The sequence below is a fragment of the Erpetoichthys calabaricus genome, chromosome 3 (genome assembly GCF_900747795.2).
Source record: "Erpetoichthys calabaricus chromosome 3, fErpCal1.3, whole genome shotgun sequence".
Classification (NCBI taxonomy): Eukaryota; Metazoa; Chordata; class Cladistia; order Polypteriformes; family Polypteridae; genus Erpetoichthys; species Erpetoichthys calabaricus.
In genome coordinates this window covers 249,798,797-249,814,447 of record NC_041396.2, presented here as the reverse complement: position 1 = coordinate 249,814,447, position 15,651 = coordinate 249,798,797, and the positions used below count along the sequence as shown (strand labels likewise).

Sequence of the window (15,651 nt, the reverse complement as noted above, 5' to 3'; positions counted from 1 at the left end):
AAAGTTTATTTAAAGTCTCACTTTTATTTCTAGGTCGTACAGCAGTTAGTGCAACAGCCTCCCATGTCCACAGTCCTGGGTTTGAGTCCTAACCCTTGAGTCTACATGTTCTTCTTTTTTCATTGGCTCTTATCTGGGTATTCTGGTTTATCTTTCACATACCAAATACCTGCAGGTTTGTCCAATTTTCTGGTGAAATGATAAGAATATGAGACTACCTGCAATGTATCCTGAGACAGCGATATGCCCATTATTCTAAATTTATATGGTGACACATTAAGTACATGCCACAAGGCAAGACTGTTCTGTGAACACTGTTTTATTACACAATCATATGACAAACCCTCACAAACATGTCCATGACCAAATTTGTCAAATCTTAAAAAATACTCAATATAAGTCAAAGGAGTTATGCTCAGACAATACAATATAATGCAGTAATGAGGCCATATCTGATGTGTCGTATGCAATTTTGGTCATCACACTACAAGAAAGACATAACAGCACTTGAAGCTGTGCAGAAGAGAGCAACCAAGTACATTCATAACTTAGGGACAAGTTGTACTCTGACAGATTCAGAGAATTAAACCTAATTACCAGATCTATAATTCACAAAAGCATTGATAAAATAGAGCTATCAGGAATTCTTTTGACTAAACAGCAAATCACCTAATCAAGGACTCCCGTGAAAAGTAAGGGAAGTGCATTAAAGACTGAAGCTAGGAAGCACTTCTTTACACAAAGAGGGCAGTTGTTTACACAAAGAGGTGTGGGAATCTGGAACAAATTACCAAGATATATAGTCAGAGCAAAAATCTTGAAAGCCTTTAAGAAGTATCTGAATAAAATAGCGGGACATCTCAGCTATCAGCTAGATAAAGACGCTTGAGGAATGTGATGGTCTTCTCTTGTTTGTCAGATTATTTTATAGAATTTATAGAACATTTTTCCATATGTATTAATATTAAACCTGTCATTCATTTTGAGTGGGTCATTAGTCTATGGTCTCTCATGCAGTATGATTCCTGGTCAATTTTGCTTTTAGCTTTCTCATTTCTGGCTTCTGTAATGACAATGAAAAACACAGAAGAAGATTTAAGACATCTAGAGGTATGCCTTGTGTAGTGAGGAAAACAATAAAGCTAATTAACAAACAAAAAGATACAAAGGATCACATTGGTCTGGTTACATCTGTCAAATGTTCACTCCTGATGCACCAGACCATACTCAAATGTGGGTTCTGTAACTGAATGCAGACTTCTGGTGTGGGAGTTCTTTGTATTGAAGGCGATCTTCTGGTGCGCTTGTGTGACAATGTTTTACTAATTCTTTCGTTTGTGAATTTCAGTATTCTGTACATTCTATGTAACTGTATCCAAGCCTGTGTTATGTCACATGTGTTTTGTGGGGGCCACCTGCCTATCGCCACCATGAACTACCCTCCACTGTAAATGAGTTACCATGTGTGAGTGTGTTTGTGTTTGTGTTGTGATGCATTGGTATGATGCTCAGTGTTGCTTCTTGAAAGGACAGGCAACCTGAAAATCTGAAGGATGAATGGATGGACGGATGGATGGATGAATGTTTTAGAAAGGGGCACAGCCCATATTTACGCAGTCTGTCAAAACCAGAGACCCCTCCAGCCCATCATCATCCACAGTGGAATGGAAATTATGGTATTTGTTCCACAAAGATATTTATAGTGTGCGTCAAGTGTGGAAGTTCATACAGAACCAACATACTTGTTCATCTCAAATGGAAACACTTCATTTATTGCATCACTTGTGCAACAGGACATCTGCACAGCGGACCTTATAGTTAAAGGCCTTTTATGATGAATAAATGGATTTCTGGGGCTGGGAGAGATGCTGTATGTGAACCATGACTAATAATTAAATTGTTTTCTCTTTTTTAATTGACAGTGATTCCTTGTGAAGATTCTATCCAAAGACAGAATGATGTCCAACTCAAGGAGACTTCAGGTGGCAGTGATTGGTGCCGGAGCAGCAGGCCTATGTGCAGCCAGACACCTTCTGGCACGCCAGGATGTCTTTTGTCCTCCAGTTTTGTATGAATTTACTAAACGTGTTGGAGGAACATGGGTGTATGAGGAGCAGGTTGGCCGGGATGAAGATGGTCTTCCAGTATATAGCAGCATGTACCGGGACCTCAGGTAAGCATCTATATGGCTATTTACTTCTCACATGACTTTTACTGTAATGCTTGACATTTCAAGCCAAACACCTTAAAATTTGCATAATGGCTTCAAAAGGATCAGCATCTCTTTTAACCTGAACCTTGTACCAATTACAAATTGTTTTGGCTACTTACCTGTTTTCTTTTCTTTAGGCAGGTTTCCTTGAGTTTGCCAAGCTGGTATCTTACTTACTACGTGCATTCTAGTCAGCGGGTCTACTAGTAGCTTGCTAGCATAAATGCTTTCAGCACTAGTTTTAACTTAACTTAGTAATCAGTTAATACTAATTTGTGATGATTGTGGTGGGACTTTAGCTGTTTTTTTAAGAGGTGTTTTAAATATAGCCCCATAAAGGTATCTGACATTAATAGATTTTAGGTGCTCTTGTATACAGTATGTGATTAAGCAAGGATGTAGGTCGCACACTTCCGTTTACCAGCATCCCAAATCTTACATGGGTTTCTTGCCTGAATTTGCTTATTTCCATTCTTTAGTCACAATTAGTTTTGACAAAATTTTTAGGGTAGATGATTTCAATATTCATATACTGTAGATGATCCTCCAGATTCTATTGGACATTGATGTTTTAAATATTTCCTTTATCTTTAAAAAAATGTTTTTTAATCTGATTTATTACCCTGGTCATATGTTAGTCCTGGAATACGCATACTGTATGTTACAAATATTAGCTGCCTCAGTCTTGACCTTTTTCTTTTCCTGTATTGTATTTGAAATTGTCCTTCAAGTCATCACTTGAAACCAAACTTGCATGGTGCACTCACACATTTTACTTGTGAACAGTACTGCTCCTACATTGGTCTCTAGAATTCCAGCAAATTAAGACTTGTCCCAGTTTTCTGATTTTGATAGGTTACTGAACTATTTTAACTATCTCTACTCCACACTAGATACTTTGGTAATTAGAACTTTTGAACATTAGAACAATATAGATGAGAACAGGCCATTCAGCTCACCAATGCTTTCTAGTACTATCCAAGTAATTCCTCCAAAATGATGAGTTTTAAAAGTCCCTGAAGTCCTATTGTATACCACACTACTTGGTAACTTATTCCATATGATTCTCTGTGTGAAGAAAAACTTAATTTTTGTGAAATTCACCTTTGAAAGTTTCCAACTGTGTCCCTGTGCTTTTAATAGAACTCATTATTTCCTTCATAATTTTAAACACTTCAGTCATGTCCCATTTTAATCTCATTATGCTTAAACTGAAAAGGCTCATCTCTTTTAATCTTTCCTCATAACTCATCCCTGAAGCACTGGAATCAGCCTAGTCAGCCTTTTTCGTGGAGTTTCTCTAGTTCTGCTATGTCCTTTGTATGACCTGGACCCAGTACTCCAGATGAGGCCTCACCAGTGCATTATAAACCTTTAGCATAAACTCCCTGGGCTTGTATTCTACAGATTGTACTTTATATCCTAACATTCTGTTAGCCTTCTTAATGGCTTCTGAACACCGTCAATCAGTTGATAGTGACGAGTCCACTATGACTCTTAAATCCTTCTTATAAGATGTATGTTCGATTTTCAGACCTCACATTGTATATTCAAACTTAACAGTTTTACTTCCTATGTGTAATACTTTACATTTACTTACATTAAATTTCATCACGTTTTAGAAGGGAATTCATTTTAACCTAATTAATTCTCCCAGCTAAAGTAAGATAGAGAGAGGACCATCAATTAACCTGTCATTTGACATTTTCCATTGTTCAACCAAAAGTGTGTTTAAAGAGTTCTTTATGTTTCCTTGTAATAATTTTCTCTAAACAATCACATTTTTAAAAATATTATAGTTGCATTTTTGAAAAACATGTGAGTTCTGGAACTACACATCTTAGAGTTATTAATGTTACTTTTATAAATGATGATGGTGGTAACAGTTTTTTGCTGGTCCAGAGTGTACCTTTTGACGTAACTGACCATATTAAATTGCATAGTATCTAAGATTACAGCATTATGTTGGGATAGCTTGGATTGTCTTGAATTGATTCCCAATTTTACTTGATAAACTACAAGTTTTTTGTACAAATTGAGGTTCATGTGTTTCCTTCCTCTTCATTAACTTGTGGAGTACGTTAGGGTTCATTTCTTGGACCAATCCTTATTCCCTTATACATACTGCTTCTTACTGACATTACTGAGACAACTACTATATTGATGATGCTCAATTATATTTTCAATGAGGCTAAAAATTCCAGCAGGACTGATCAATGTAATCAACTGTTTGAGAGATGTTAAGGACTGGATATAAAACAAACCTAGACAAAACGGAATTTAACATTATAGGCTCAGACTACTTGCACAGTCAAATGGGATCAATAGTTGTTCTGTTGTAAAAGACAGGTCTGTTATGTAGAATGTGTGTTTTATTCTAGTCTGAGATTTGAAAGCCACATGATAAAAGTGCAGGCATGTTTTTTATCGCTTTTGAAACATCCATAGGATTATATCATTCTTGAATTTTAAAGATACATAAATCATTTTGAATGCTTTGGTATTGTCATGTCTTTAGTACTGCAATAGTCTCTTAACTTGTCTTAAAGGAATACGCCAGCCAACAATGATATTTTTCATCTGTTATGTACCCTAAGTTATTTGTAGTGATGGCTGAGAAATTATTTTAATGTCATATTTTCAGTAGACAATACAAATCACAAAGTTTACAAGCAAATGGCGTAATTGGGGGCTGGTGGGGGAACAATATTGAATAATAGCAAACAATATCTTTAAAGAGACCACAAATTCCAGGTGGTGGATGGAGGAAGTCCCAAGAACAGGATTGCTGTGCAGAGTACAAGGGTACAATTTAACTATCAAAAATAATAGTTAAAGAAAAGGCACTTACCATTTTAAATGTTTAAAGGGCATAGAAGTGCTGCCGCAATTGTGTGTTATCGTCCTTGCAGATTTGTGCTCTGTGGCACAACATGTTGGAACACACATAAAGCGAGTGAAGGTCTATGCAAATGTCTGAATTGTTCGGCTACGTTCACCAGCACCCTTGCAGAGAAGAAAAGCTAGCTTCATTAATGGTTTATTTAATTTCTTTAGATAAAAGGATCCTGAATAAGATGTAAGAGTAAAATGTAACTTACTGTTCAGAACACATCAGTATGCATGAGCTCTATATGGCTACTAGCAACCTGTGGTTAGACTTCTGTATTCTCCTGTCTCGGAGGTTCAGGTTGAAATTGGCCAAATGCCATCACATTTATGTAGACTTCAGTTAGCTGTTACATATTGGGTATATCTCTATGGTCATGAAGAAGATTATCCAACAAAGAATATATTAACATATTCTTGGAAGCATTTAAATGGCATGATTAGTTGTTTTCAATGGGTGGGTAATAAACAAGCAGAGGACATGAATGTTACTAGTGTCATGTATGCTTCTCTATGTCGCATTACCAATTACCTCTCCATGTTTGAATCCTCTAACAAAGGTAAATACAACTCTACAGAAGACAATATTAGAATATAGGACTTATGAATCATTGGAGATTGTCAGTAAATGTGTACAATGTCAGCATTACAACATGACTAAAATATTTATGGATAGATTAAAAGACCTTGATACTCTCCATGCAGGTGCAGCATATCATATCCCACAATTTCAAGTTTCAGGCAAGAAAAGATTATCTGACAAGCTGTCAGTTTACACTATAGAAATAGTGGCAGTTTTACTAGCACTGTGGTGGATGGACAATGTACAACCTCAAAGTGCTGTGATCAGCTCATTATCTAGTACTAAACAGTCTAAAAGCTGGAATACCATCATGCTGTCAAGATATTATGCTAGAAATTAGACATGGTTTGTCACAACTAAAGAATATAGGAATTGTAAAATATTAAAAAAAAAAAAAGTAAAAGTAAAACATTGATTAAAATGTTTCAGCAACTACAGAGGTGGCAAACATTTTAATCAGATAAGTTGTATGTTCAAGAAACTTGGGATAAAGAAGTATAAGGAAAACATCTCTATGGCATTCAAACGAAGGTTACATTTAACTGGGCGGAAGGAAGAAATATGAGGGAGAAGATTATAATGTTAAGACTAAGGATTGGTCATTTGGGACTAATTATAGTTTATTCGAAATTGGAAAATATAACACTGGGACATTCAGACATTGTCATCAAGAAACATTAGAAAGCATAATTTTGAAATATATAGCTTATTAAAAAGACAGGAAGGATTTGATGGGTCAGAATAGCATCCCAATAAATTCTCTATTTGAATCTCTCTCTCTCTCCATTAAAGAATATCACAAGATAGTATGTGGATTTTTATAATTAATAGATTGTATTATACAATTTCAGATTTGAAGTAGAAAGGATAGGGTACTTTCACTATCTCATCTTTCCACTCCAGTTCAGTACATGATGGTAAAGCACCTTAAAGCTGGTCTTCCAAAATTGGAAATAAAAGATGAAGAAGAAGTGGTCCTCATTCAAACAAAAATGAAAGGCATAGTGGGTAAATGTATAGTGTTTGTGGGAGCAGTAAATCTTGGTTTGTATATTTATTTCTCTTTGGAAATATTTCTCTGCATATATCTTCTAGTGATAGTTTGTTGGTGGAGGTACAGTATATGTACAGTATACTGTATATATTTTCCAGAATAGTTTTTGGGATTTGTTGCAATTGTTTCTCTGTATATACACACACTTATTTTTGTCCTGTGAATATTTGTCTTCAGTTTTTCTCTAAGGAGCTTCCTGAACTGAGCGAAAAAGAACACTGCCTTTATTATGTGTGTGTATTTTTTTTATAATAGTTTATTTTTGAGTGTACAGTACATTTTGTAAATATTCACTATTTTTGTTTTGTCCGTTTTTCATTTGTTTTTGTCTGTATCTCTTACTTCCTCTGGTCCTGCTCGATTCATGAATTACAAAATATCCAAGGTGTAGTCTGGTTCCGCATTCCCACTACATGGAATATCACAAGATCCTCTGCCAAAAACCTGCTGTTGTGAACTAAGATAAGAATTAAAGGGGCTGAGCCTTTGTAGTCAGAGCACCTCGGCTATTGAAGGACTTGTTAGAGGAACTCAGGCTTGATGAATTTTTACCTTCTTTTAAATTCCTTCTTAACAGTAATTTGTTTTACAAGCCCTTTTTACAATAACCTAATTTGTGTTTTATTTTCGGTTATTTTAAAATTTATTCTGATTATGTCTTATTAACCAAATTTATATGATGACTTTTTAGCATTTGTACTTATTTACTGCATTTAATTGCACTTTAGATTACATATCTGTCATGTTTTATCTATTATTGTGCTAACTTTATTTTGGTCAATTTATTGATTGTTTTTTGTAATGTGCTTTAGAACTGTTTTTTTTTTTTTAATTTTATTGATTTTATTGTAATCATTCCATACAAATAGATACATTTTTACAAAAAAATAGGATTGAAAACAAATCAACCCCCACTTTCTTGAGAAAGAGAGCATGGCCAACGGAATAAAACTTAAAAATAGTGAAAATAAATAAATTGATGAGTTTAACATGCGGATACAGATAAATGGAGAAGAAAAAGAAATGGGGAAATAATCTACTTCCTCAGTGCTTTAAGAGTTTATTCTAAAATAAAACTTTTTGAAAAAGTTCTGCACGGAACTGTTTTTTAATAAGTGATCTATAAATCCACTTATCCATTTTCTTTTCCTGCTTATTCAGGGCAGAGTTGCAACTTAGCAAGCATTAGGCCCAAGGCAGGAGCAATAGTCAGGGCTGAGTGAAGACTCACATATACACTAAGGCCAATTTAACAATGCCATTTCATACAGCCTGCAAGTCTTTCAATTGTGAAGGGAAACTGGAGCACCCAGAGGAAAACCACTTGGTCATGGGGAAAACATACAGGGAGCTCCCTGAATGTATGGCTCGGACATGAACCCCAGTCTCCTTGTTGTGAGGCATCAGCACCATTACTGCACCACCATAACCACCCTGTTGTATAAATAGACATAATTATCATTATTACAATTGTTGTTGTTAATGTGCAGCATGACTTCCAATAACACTTAATCACAAAAGGGCAATTGCATCTTTCTGTTGCTGCTGCTCTCCATGCTACCCTGTGTAATCTGGAGCACCAGGGGAGCTACACACTTCTTTTAACACCATCCTCTCTCACAGATTAGTGTGCAAGCTACTAGCCCTGGGACTCCTGTATTCCACCTGTATATGGATTAAAGACTTCCTGACAGACCGCATACAAAGGGTTAGGGTGGGCCCTCACATCTCCTTGGCCATCAGCATCACCACTGGCTCTCCTCAGGGGTGTGTGCTGAGCCCCCTGCTCTTCACGCTGTGCACACATGATTGCGCCCTCCACCCACCACAGCAACACCATCATCAGACGACACCACTGTGGTGGGGCTCATCTCTGGGGAGGATGAAGCCACCTACAGGGATGAAGAGGAGCGGCTGACACATGGTGCACTGAAAACAACCTGCTCCTGAACACAAGTAAGACCAAGGAGCTCATTGTGGACTTCAGGAAAAAGAAAACGGACATCAAACCACTCTACATCTTAAAAGACTCCTCACTCCCCGCTCATGACATGTTCCAACTATTGCCATCAGGCAAAAGACATAGGAGCATCAAAGCAAAGACTAATAGACTGAATAACAGTTTCTACCCTGTTGCTGTTAGGGCACTGAATGCCATCTAATCACCTCCAATGCAACAGTGCAATAGATGACATCTTGTGCAACAGTGTTCATGTGCCATTAAGGTCTTATGTTGAATGTTTGTGTTCTACCTTATTTCTTCTTATCCTTTCTTATCCTTTTTTAATTATAGTTTATTTATATTTTGACACCACAGGGACTGCACCTAATTTTGTTGTATTTGTTACAATGACAATAAAGATATTCTGATTCTGATTCTGATTCAAAACAAAATTAAAATTGCCTGGCTAGGAGATCACATGAGGCACATTTCAAAAGATACAAGCGTCCTAATTCTTCAGTTTGTAATTCAAAGTGGATGCCATTGATTGATTTATCAATAAATCACATTCTTCTCTCCTTGCTAGAGTCTTGTCTAGTTTGTCTGTTAGTTGACATAATCTTCCTGTTTCTCTATTAAATATCCCTTGACTCTTGAAAGATCCGCTGGTCAAAATTTCATGTTAAGTGAGCAGTGAGGAAACATCCATCAAAACTTTGTAGATATTAATTCTTAAAGCAGTAGATGCAGCCTTGGAAAAGAAATTGAGTTTCAAGGTATGGCTTCGGCTTGTTTGGAAAGCTTGGTGACTGCAGACAGACCCAGTTTTAGACAGTGAGGGTCTGTGACCTGAAACTGGGTTAGCTCCTGCATTACCTCTAAAGCTGCTAGGGTATGCTTCAGCTTCTTGCAACCCTGAGTCAATAAATACAGGTGTTTACAGTTGCTAGTGACATGTTTTGAAATTTTTGGTTGACTGACACATTTTTTTCTTGAACTCTTGCTTCTGTTAATCATCTAGGTCTATTTTTAACTTATGGCAGGATTTCTGGTTGTTAGATTAGAACTTTTGATCGATGAACAGTTTTTCTGAGAATGGAACACATCTCTCTGTTACCTTCTTCATTTTCTTCCAGAACTAACATTCCCAAGGAAGTAATGGCATTCCCAGATTTCCCATTTGACAAGCACCTCCCATCGTTTGTCCACCACACAGAGGTGCGCAAGTATTTGAACCAGTATTGCGATTACTTTGGAATTCGTGAGCACATTAAGGTGAGTCTTCTCTCTGAATTATTCTCTGTGGCATTGGATGTAGGCTGCTCAGTACTGCATATCAGGGCACTCTGCACGTGGGCCATTTCTCAAACCATTCACAAAGAACAGAGCTGTGAAGGACTGCTCAATTTATAGTTCACATACCCACAGCATACCAACTACTCTCTGCTTAAATATAAATCTTGACCAGCGCATGTCTTCTGCCCACCCAACCTATGGGCCCCACCTTTATCTCATAAATATTATTCAGCCACATAAGTAATGGGGAATTCTTCTTAACTACATGAAACAAAGAGAGAATCTAGGATGTGGCTCATTGAAAGCAATCGTTTAATGTTTGACTCAGTCCATACACAATTCTGTCGGCCCCTTTGGAAAAGTATATGGCAGAATATTTTGCTTGTCTATGCCTGGCCTTGCCAAATAGATCATATTTTTTAATTCTTGCCTAGCCTGTATGACTCCATTTGGCCCATATGAATTTTCAAAAACAAACATTTTTTAACTTCTCAAAAATGTCTGACCTCTGTTCCCCTGTAGTTTACAATCCAGGCTACCCCTATGAAAATCTGCACTTCAACATTATAAATGTTTGCCTATTTTTGACAAATTTTTACCACCAATTGCAGAATAGCAAATCTCAATTGAATACCATGAATTATGGTCATCTGTTTGGATAGAGGGCGGCACGGTGGCGCAGTGGGTAGCGCTGCTGCCTCGCAGTTGGGTGGTCTGGGGACCTGGGTTCGCTTCCCGGGTCCTCCCTGCGTGGAGTTTGCATGTTCTCCCCGTGTCTGCGTGGGTTTCCTCCGGGCGCTCCGGTTTCCTCCCACAGTCCAAAGACATGCAGGTTAGGTGGATTGGCGATTCTAAATTGGCCCTAGTGTGTGCTTGGTGTATGGGTGTGTTTGTGTGTGTCCTGCGGTGGGCTGGCACCCTGCCCAGGATTGTTTCCTGCCTTGTGCCCTGTGTTGGCTGGGATTGGCTCCAGCAGACCCCCGTGACCCTGTGTTCGGATTCAGCGGGTTGGAGAATGGATGGATGTTTGGATAGAATAGTACCAGATCCATCAGACTGATACCAATTTTAAACTTCATTACCTGCTCCTTTTAAACTGTCACCCTGGTGCATCTGCTTCTTACAAACCCTGAAAAGCATTCACTTTAGTTGTGACCGGTGTCTCTTTTCCTTTGAGGATTTAAAAACGTCTCTAACTATTGCTGTTCACATACAGGTATTTACTGCACTGAATTAAGTCATTCATAGATGTTAGAAATTCTTACCACTCTGGAAGACAGAAGGATTGTGTCCTTCAAAAGGAGTGATCTGCCATTTTATCTCAAGGGCAAAGCTCACTTAGTTCTGCTAAACTTGGAGGTAGCTGCTGCCTCATAGTACTTTTTAGTAGTTGACTGTTCGGCACATTTATCATGAATAAAATCTGATTTAAGAAATGTGCCTTTAATAATTTTATAAAGTAGCTTTTTTTTCAATCTCTAGTTTCATAGGTTGGTTGACTCTGTGCGCCCAGTCTTTTCCGAGTCAAGACAGGGCGGTCTGACTTGGGATGTGACCACCTCTGATGCCACAGGCAAAGGACACAAGACCACTAATCAGTTTGATGCAGTAATGGTGTGCAATGGGTGAGTAGCTATGTCTTCAAAGTGGGGTACATTTGACAACTTAGGGTGTAATTGTGGCTAAAGGGAGCTGCCTGCTTTATAATTTCTTAAGTTGCCTTTTTGCTTCTTTTCAGACACTTCTTTGATCCTTACATCCCAGCTATCACTGGTCTGGAAAACTTCAAGGGTAAAGTAAATCACATTTGTTCAGCAGTTTTGTTCTTTGGTAGGTGATTAAGACCAAGAGTGCAAACTAAAAATTGGCAAGGCCTCCGGTGATTGCTTGACCTAGCTTAATGAAGATGCTGCTGAGGTCAAACTTTGGAGATGACATTTGTGGAGATTTCTATTTCCTGCTTATCATGCTGCTTGGAACAAAGGCCTTTATGCCATCATGGGAATAAACCTTGATTAGCTGAGTTGCACAGGGACAGTTGTGTCTGATAAAAATAGGTGAAGGTTTGAGAAGGTGCAGGAAATTAGCCAACAGAGAATAAATAGGGGCTGTGATTGTTAAAGAAAAGACAAGCTGACCTGCCGTGGTGATGAGAAACAAGCATTTTCTAATACAGTATTTAGTCATACCAAGTTGGATAGCTTTGGTGAAGAGTTTGGCTGATTTATAATTCTGCCACTACACCTCAAGGCCATTTATCTCATTTGAACAATATGTAGGATGTGACACAATTGACTTAAAGCAGACACATAAGAAAACTTCTCTCTGCAGACCATGATTGTTTTTAGGATTTGTCTGTTACGACATGCAGAGGAAAGTCTTTTGTGACTGCAGAATTTGTTCTAGCTCACAAAAATAGGGAGACCTATAAAAGTCAAAACAAATTAATAAATATCTGCTGGTCTAAATAATAATAAAGTCATATTCATAACAATATTAGTCATTTTGAAAATAAAAGTCATCACTCACAACAAACTAATGTCAATTATGCCGTTAAAAGCTTTTTGCTGTTCTAACTGTGTCCTCTTCTGATAATGTAAGTATTTTCCCCTTCAGTACATTCTGACGGAATTCATTTTAGTAAGTAGATTTCAAAAAAACAAGTTTTTGGTGATGATGCATATGAACTAGATGTGGTGTTCATCTTCTAAGCATTGATATTCCAAAAACTGTAAGAATGAGGTTAGGTATATTGGCTTTTGGGTGCTGGTGATATTCTGAAGCAAAAGCCTTTAAATGTTAACGTACGCTTAAATATACAGTGGAACCTCGGTTTGCGAGTAACTTGGTTTACGAGTGTTTTGCAAGACGAGCTAAAATTTTTAATAAATATTGACTTGATAAATGAGCGAGGTCTTGCAATACGAGTAGTATGTATACGCTTTGTTTGCTGAGCGTCATGTGATCACAACTGAGCTGACGGTTCTTCTCTCTCTCGCTGTGGGATTGTGGGCAATCGTCTCCTATTCTCCGTCTGTGTCGGCGTGCCTCACTCATATAGTCAACATCCGTACGAGCGTATACTGTTTACTACAGCATTGTGACTCTGTGTGTGTGTGTGTGTGCGTGTGTGTGTTGTGACGTGCGAGTCCCCTTTTGCACCACAAAACACAAAGCTGAGTCTCAGTACTTTAGCAGCACCAGCTTTATTCAGCTTGAAATAGCAACAGAGCGGTTATTTATTGTAGTGGGATCTGCCACTCTCCTATACACAGACACAGCAGTCAGGCAGGGTCGTGGCCAAGTAGTACCACAGTATAGAGAAAAGTGTGCGCATTGCAAAAGGTCATAAATGTAGGAAGGACGGTCCTTGCGTGTGTGTGAATTGTTAACATTTGAATGTGATGATTGCATATAGCGCTGAACTGACCTCTCTGTACTGTTGTTGCCTCTGCATGTCCTGGAGTACAAAAGAAACAGCAACATGTGGGGACTGGCAAGATGGGGGAAAAAAATCACGCGGTGTTATGCAAATGACTATGAATAATATGAATAATGTTGCATCCGTGCCACAATGTTTTCCAAAATGTACTATACAGGTCATAAAATGAATAATTCCAAATATAACTATGTCTCTGTTTTTTTTTTTTTTGTTTTTTTTTTGACATCATAGACCATAAGGTGCATACTAATTCAGTGTGAGCAGGAAAACTCAATAAAACTGAATAAAAAAAAAATCAAGTGAGGGTGAGATATGAAGAAGGCAGATTCACCAGCGTTTGCATGTCAGCTTTTATTCCTCCAAATCAGAGAATGTCCAGCTCCATTGCCTTAACACACCACTCACATCTACAGTTACTCCCAGTTTCAAATAAAAACTAACAGTGTCAGATACCTAGGGCGGTAGTATGTATTGTGATTGTGACTGAGTGAATAAAAGTGAAAAAAAAAAAACGGTAACTTTGTAGCAGTGCTACTACTTAAGAACTGCATCTCCCAGCAGTCCTTGTAGGGGCTGCTGGGGTCAAAGGTGGTCAAAGAAGGTTAAAAGGAGGGCAGGGGGCCAAAAAGGAAAAAAAAAGTTTGTTTTGTTTTGGTGCGTTGTGTGTTGCGTTTATCTGTCGTGGTGCCTGCTGTTATTTGAACCTTAATTAATCATGTGTCCTGGACTGTATTCGTTTGTTGGGGTCTGGATCGTCTGTCTACCTGTGCATTGAGGACTGTGTTGGAATTCATTGGTTTTCCAGAAGAGTGGCGCGCTCCTGAACCATCCATCCGACTTCATCCTTTCAATAACTACCTGTAGGACTGTGTTTTCTTTCACCCTTTCAACATACAAATCGCTGGACTTAACTTCATCACCTCTCATTTCATCCGGTTTGGTTTACATGGCCTTTGCTGTGTGGTGTTTGTGTTTATTTGTTAAATGTAATATCGCCGAAGGGGTCAGGGGTGGTATTATTGTTTGTTTTGTTGTTTAGTTCATTTAATTTCATTATATTCTTAATTGTTTAATGTTCCCAGTATGCTTCATTTCGACTCTGTTGTGAGTGTGTGTGAGTCGTTCCAAGGCTGGGGACGTTCCTGGGGTGTCCTCCATTAAAATAAATAAATCACCGTCATTTTTGACGGTATGAATCTTAGCGGACCCTGACTGCTACAGATTTTGGCGAGCTGGGTAGGAGCCAGGGTTATTTACGTTCCCTTCTAGCCGACTTCACATACACCTTTCAGAAGCATGTCTGTTGTAAGCGCAGTGCAGGGCGAGGAGCTTGAACTGAGTGGACCACTGGTTGATGTGCGTCCGCTGCCTAGGCTATGTCACGTTACGGTCAGAGCCCCTCTCGAGGAAGAGTTGAGCCTGCTGAATTCCTTGTGTGTCTCCAGTCCAGAGCAGCCCTAGACTGGCGAGGGACGGCTTCTGCATGACCTGACGCTGCACCTAGAACAGCTAGAGATGCGGGTGGATGACATCTTAATTGAGATGAAACTGTCCATGAACTCATCGATGCCACGGCCGCCCGAGTTTCTGGCAAGGCGGTTGTGAGGGTGCAGCGTCTGGAACAGTCCTTTGCGAAATGTGTGCAGCGCCTGGAAGCCAATATGAGAGAAGAGATCAGGAGGCAGGTACAGGAAAGCTGGCGTGCCGTCACGCAGCCACGGGGGCAGTCGGCTCCTTCAGCGGGAGTGGGGAACGACTGGGGACAGTCGTCCTTGTCCGTTGCGATGCCACGGATGGAGTTCCCTAAGCTGGCCCCTCAGTGTGCACCCACGGGCATCGTCGACTTTGTAGAGGAGGTCGACTTGTTCGTGGAACTGCATCCTCTGAGTTGAGCCGAGCTGCGGGGATTCCTGAATGCGACATTCAGCGGGCTGGTGCGCTCTTGGTGGTTTGCTGAGTGGCACATGTGTAATACCTGGGCGGAGTTTCACGCTTCCTTCCTGAAAGCGTTCCTCTCAGATGAATACCAGGCGCTGTTGCAAGAAAAGCTCCAGACCTTTGTACAAAAGCCATGTGTTGTGCCTTAAGTGGTGATCTGACATGTGTGAGGAAGAGATATTGCGAAGTGTCCTTGATGCATGTGACCCTCGGGTGGCAGCTACTCTGAGGGGGGTCGTGAAATTGTTGATGAGTTGGTGAAGGTAGGGTCCCGAGTGGAAAAGGATTGGGCAGC

General features: G+C 39.1%; 1 protein-coding gene across 2 annotated transcripts in view; it reads left to right on the top strand.

Moving 5' to 3' along the window:
• LOC114648771 (uncharacterized) overlaps window positions 1-15,651 on the top strand; it is a 53,001-nt gene that overhangs the window by 30,059 nt on the left and 7,291 nt on the right. For both annotated transcript variants that reach the window (XM_028798012.2, XM_051925224.1), the window contains exons 2-5: window positions 1,923-2,173; window positions 9,817-9,955; window positions 11,459-11,601; window positions 11,715-11,767. In XM_028798012.2, the coding sequence (XP_028653845.1) occupies window positions 1,956-2,173; window positions 9,817-9,955; window positions 11,459-11,601; window positions 11,715-11,767 (553 nt within the window). In that variant the 5' untranslated portion in view covers window positions 1,923-1,955. The remainder of the gene's footprint in view (window positions 1-1,922; window positions 2,174-9,816; window positions 9,956-11,458; window positions 11,602-11,714; window positions 11,768-15,651) is intronic.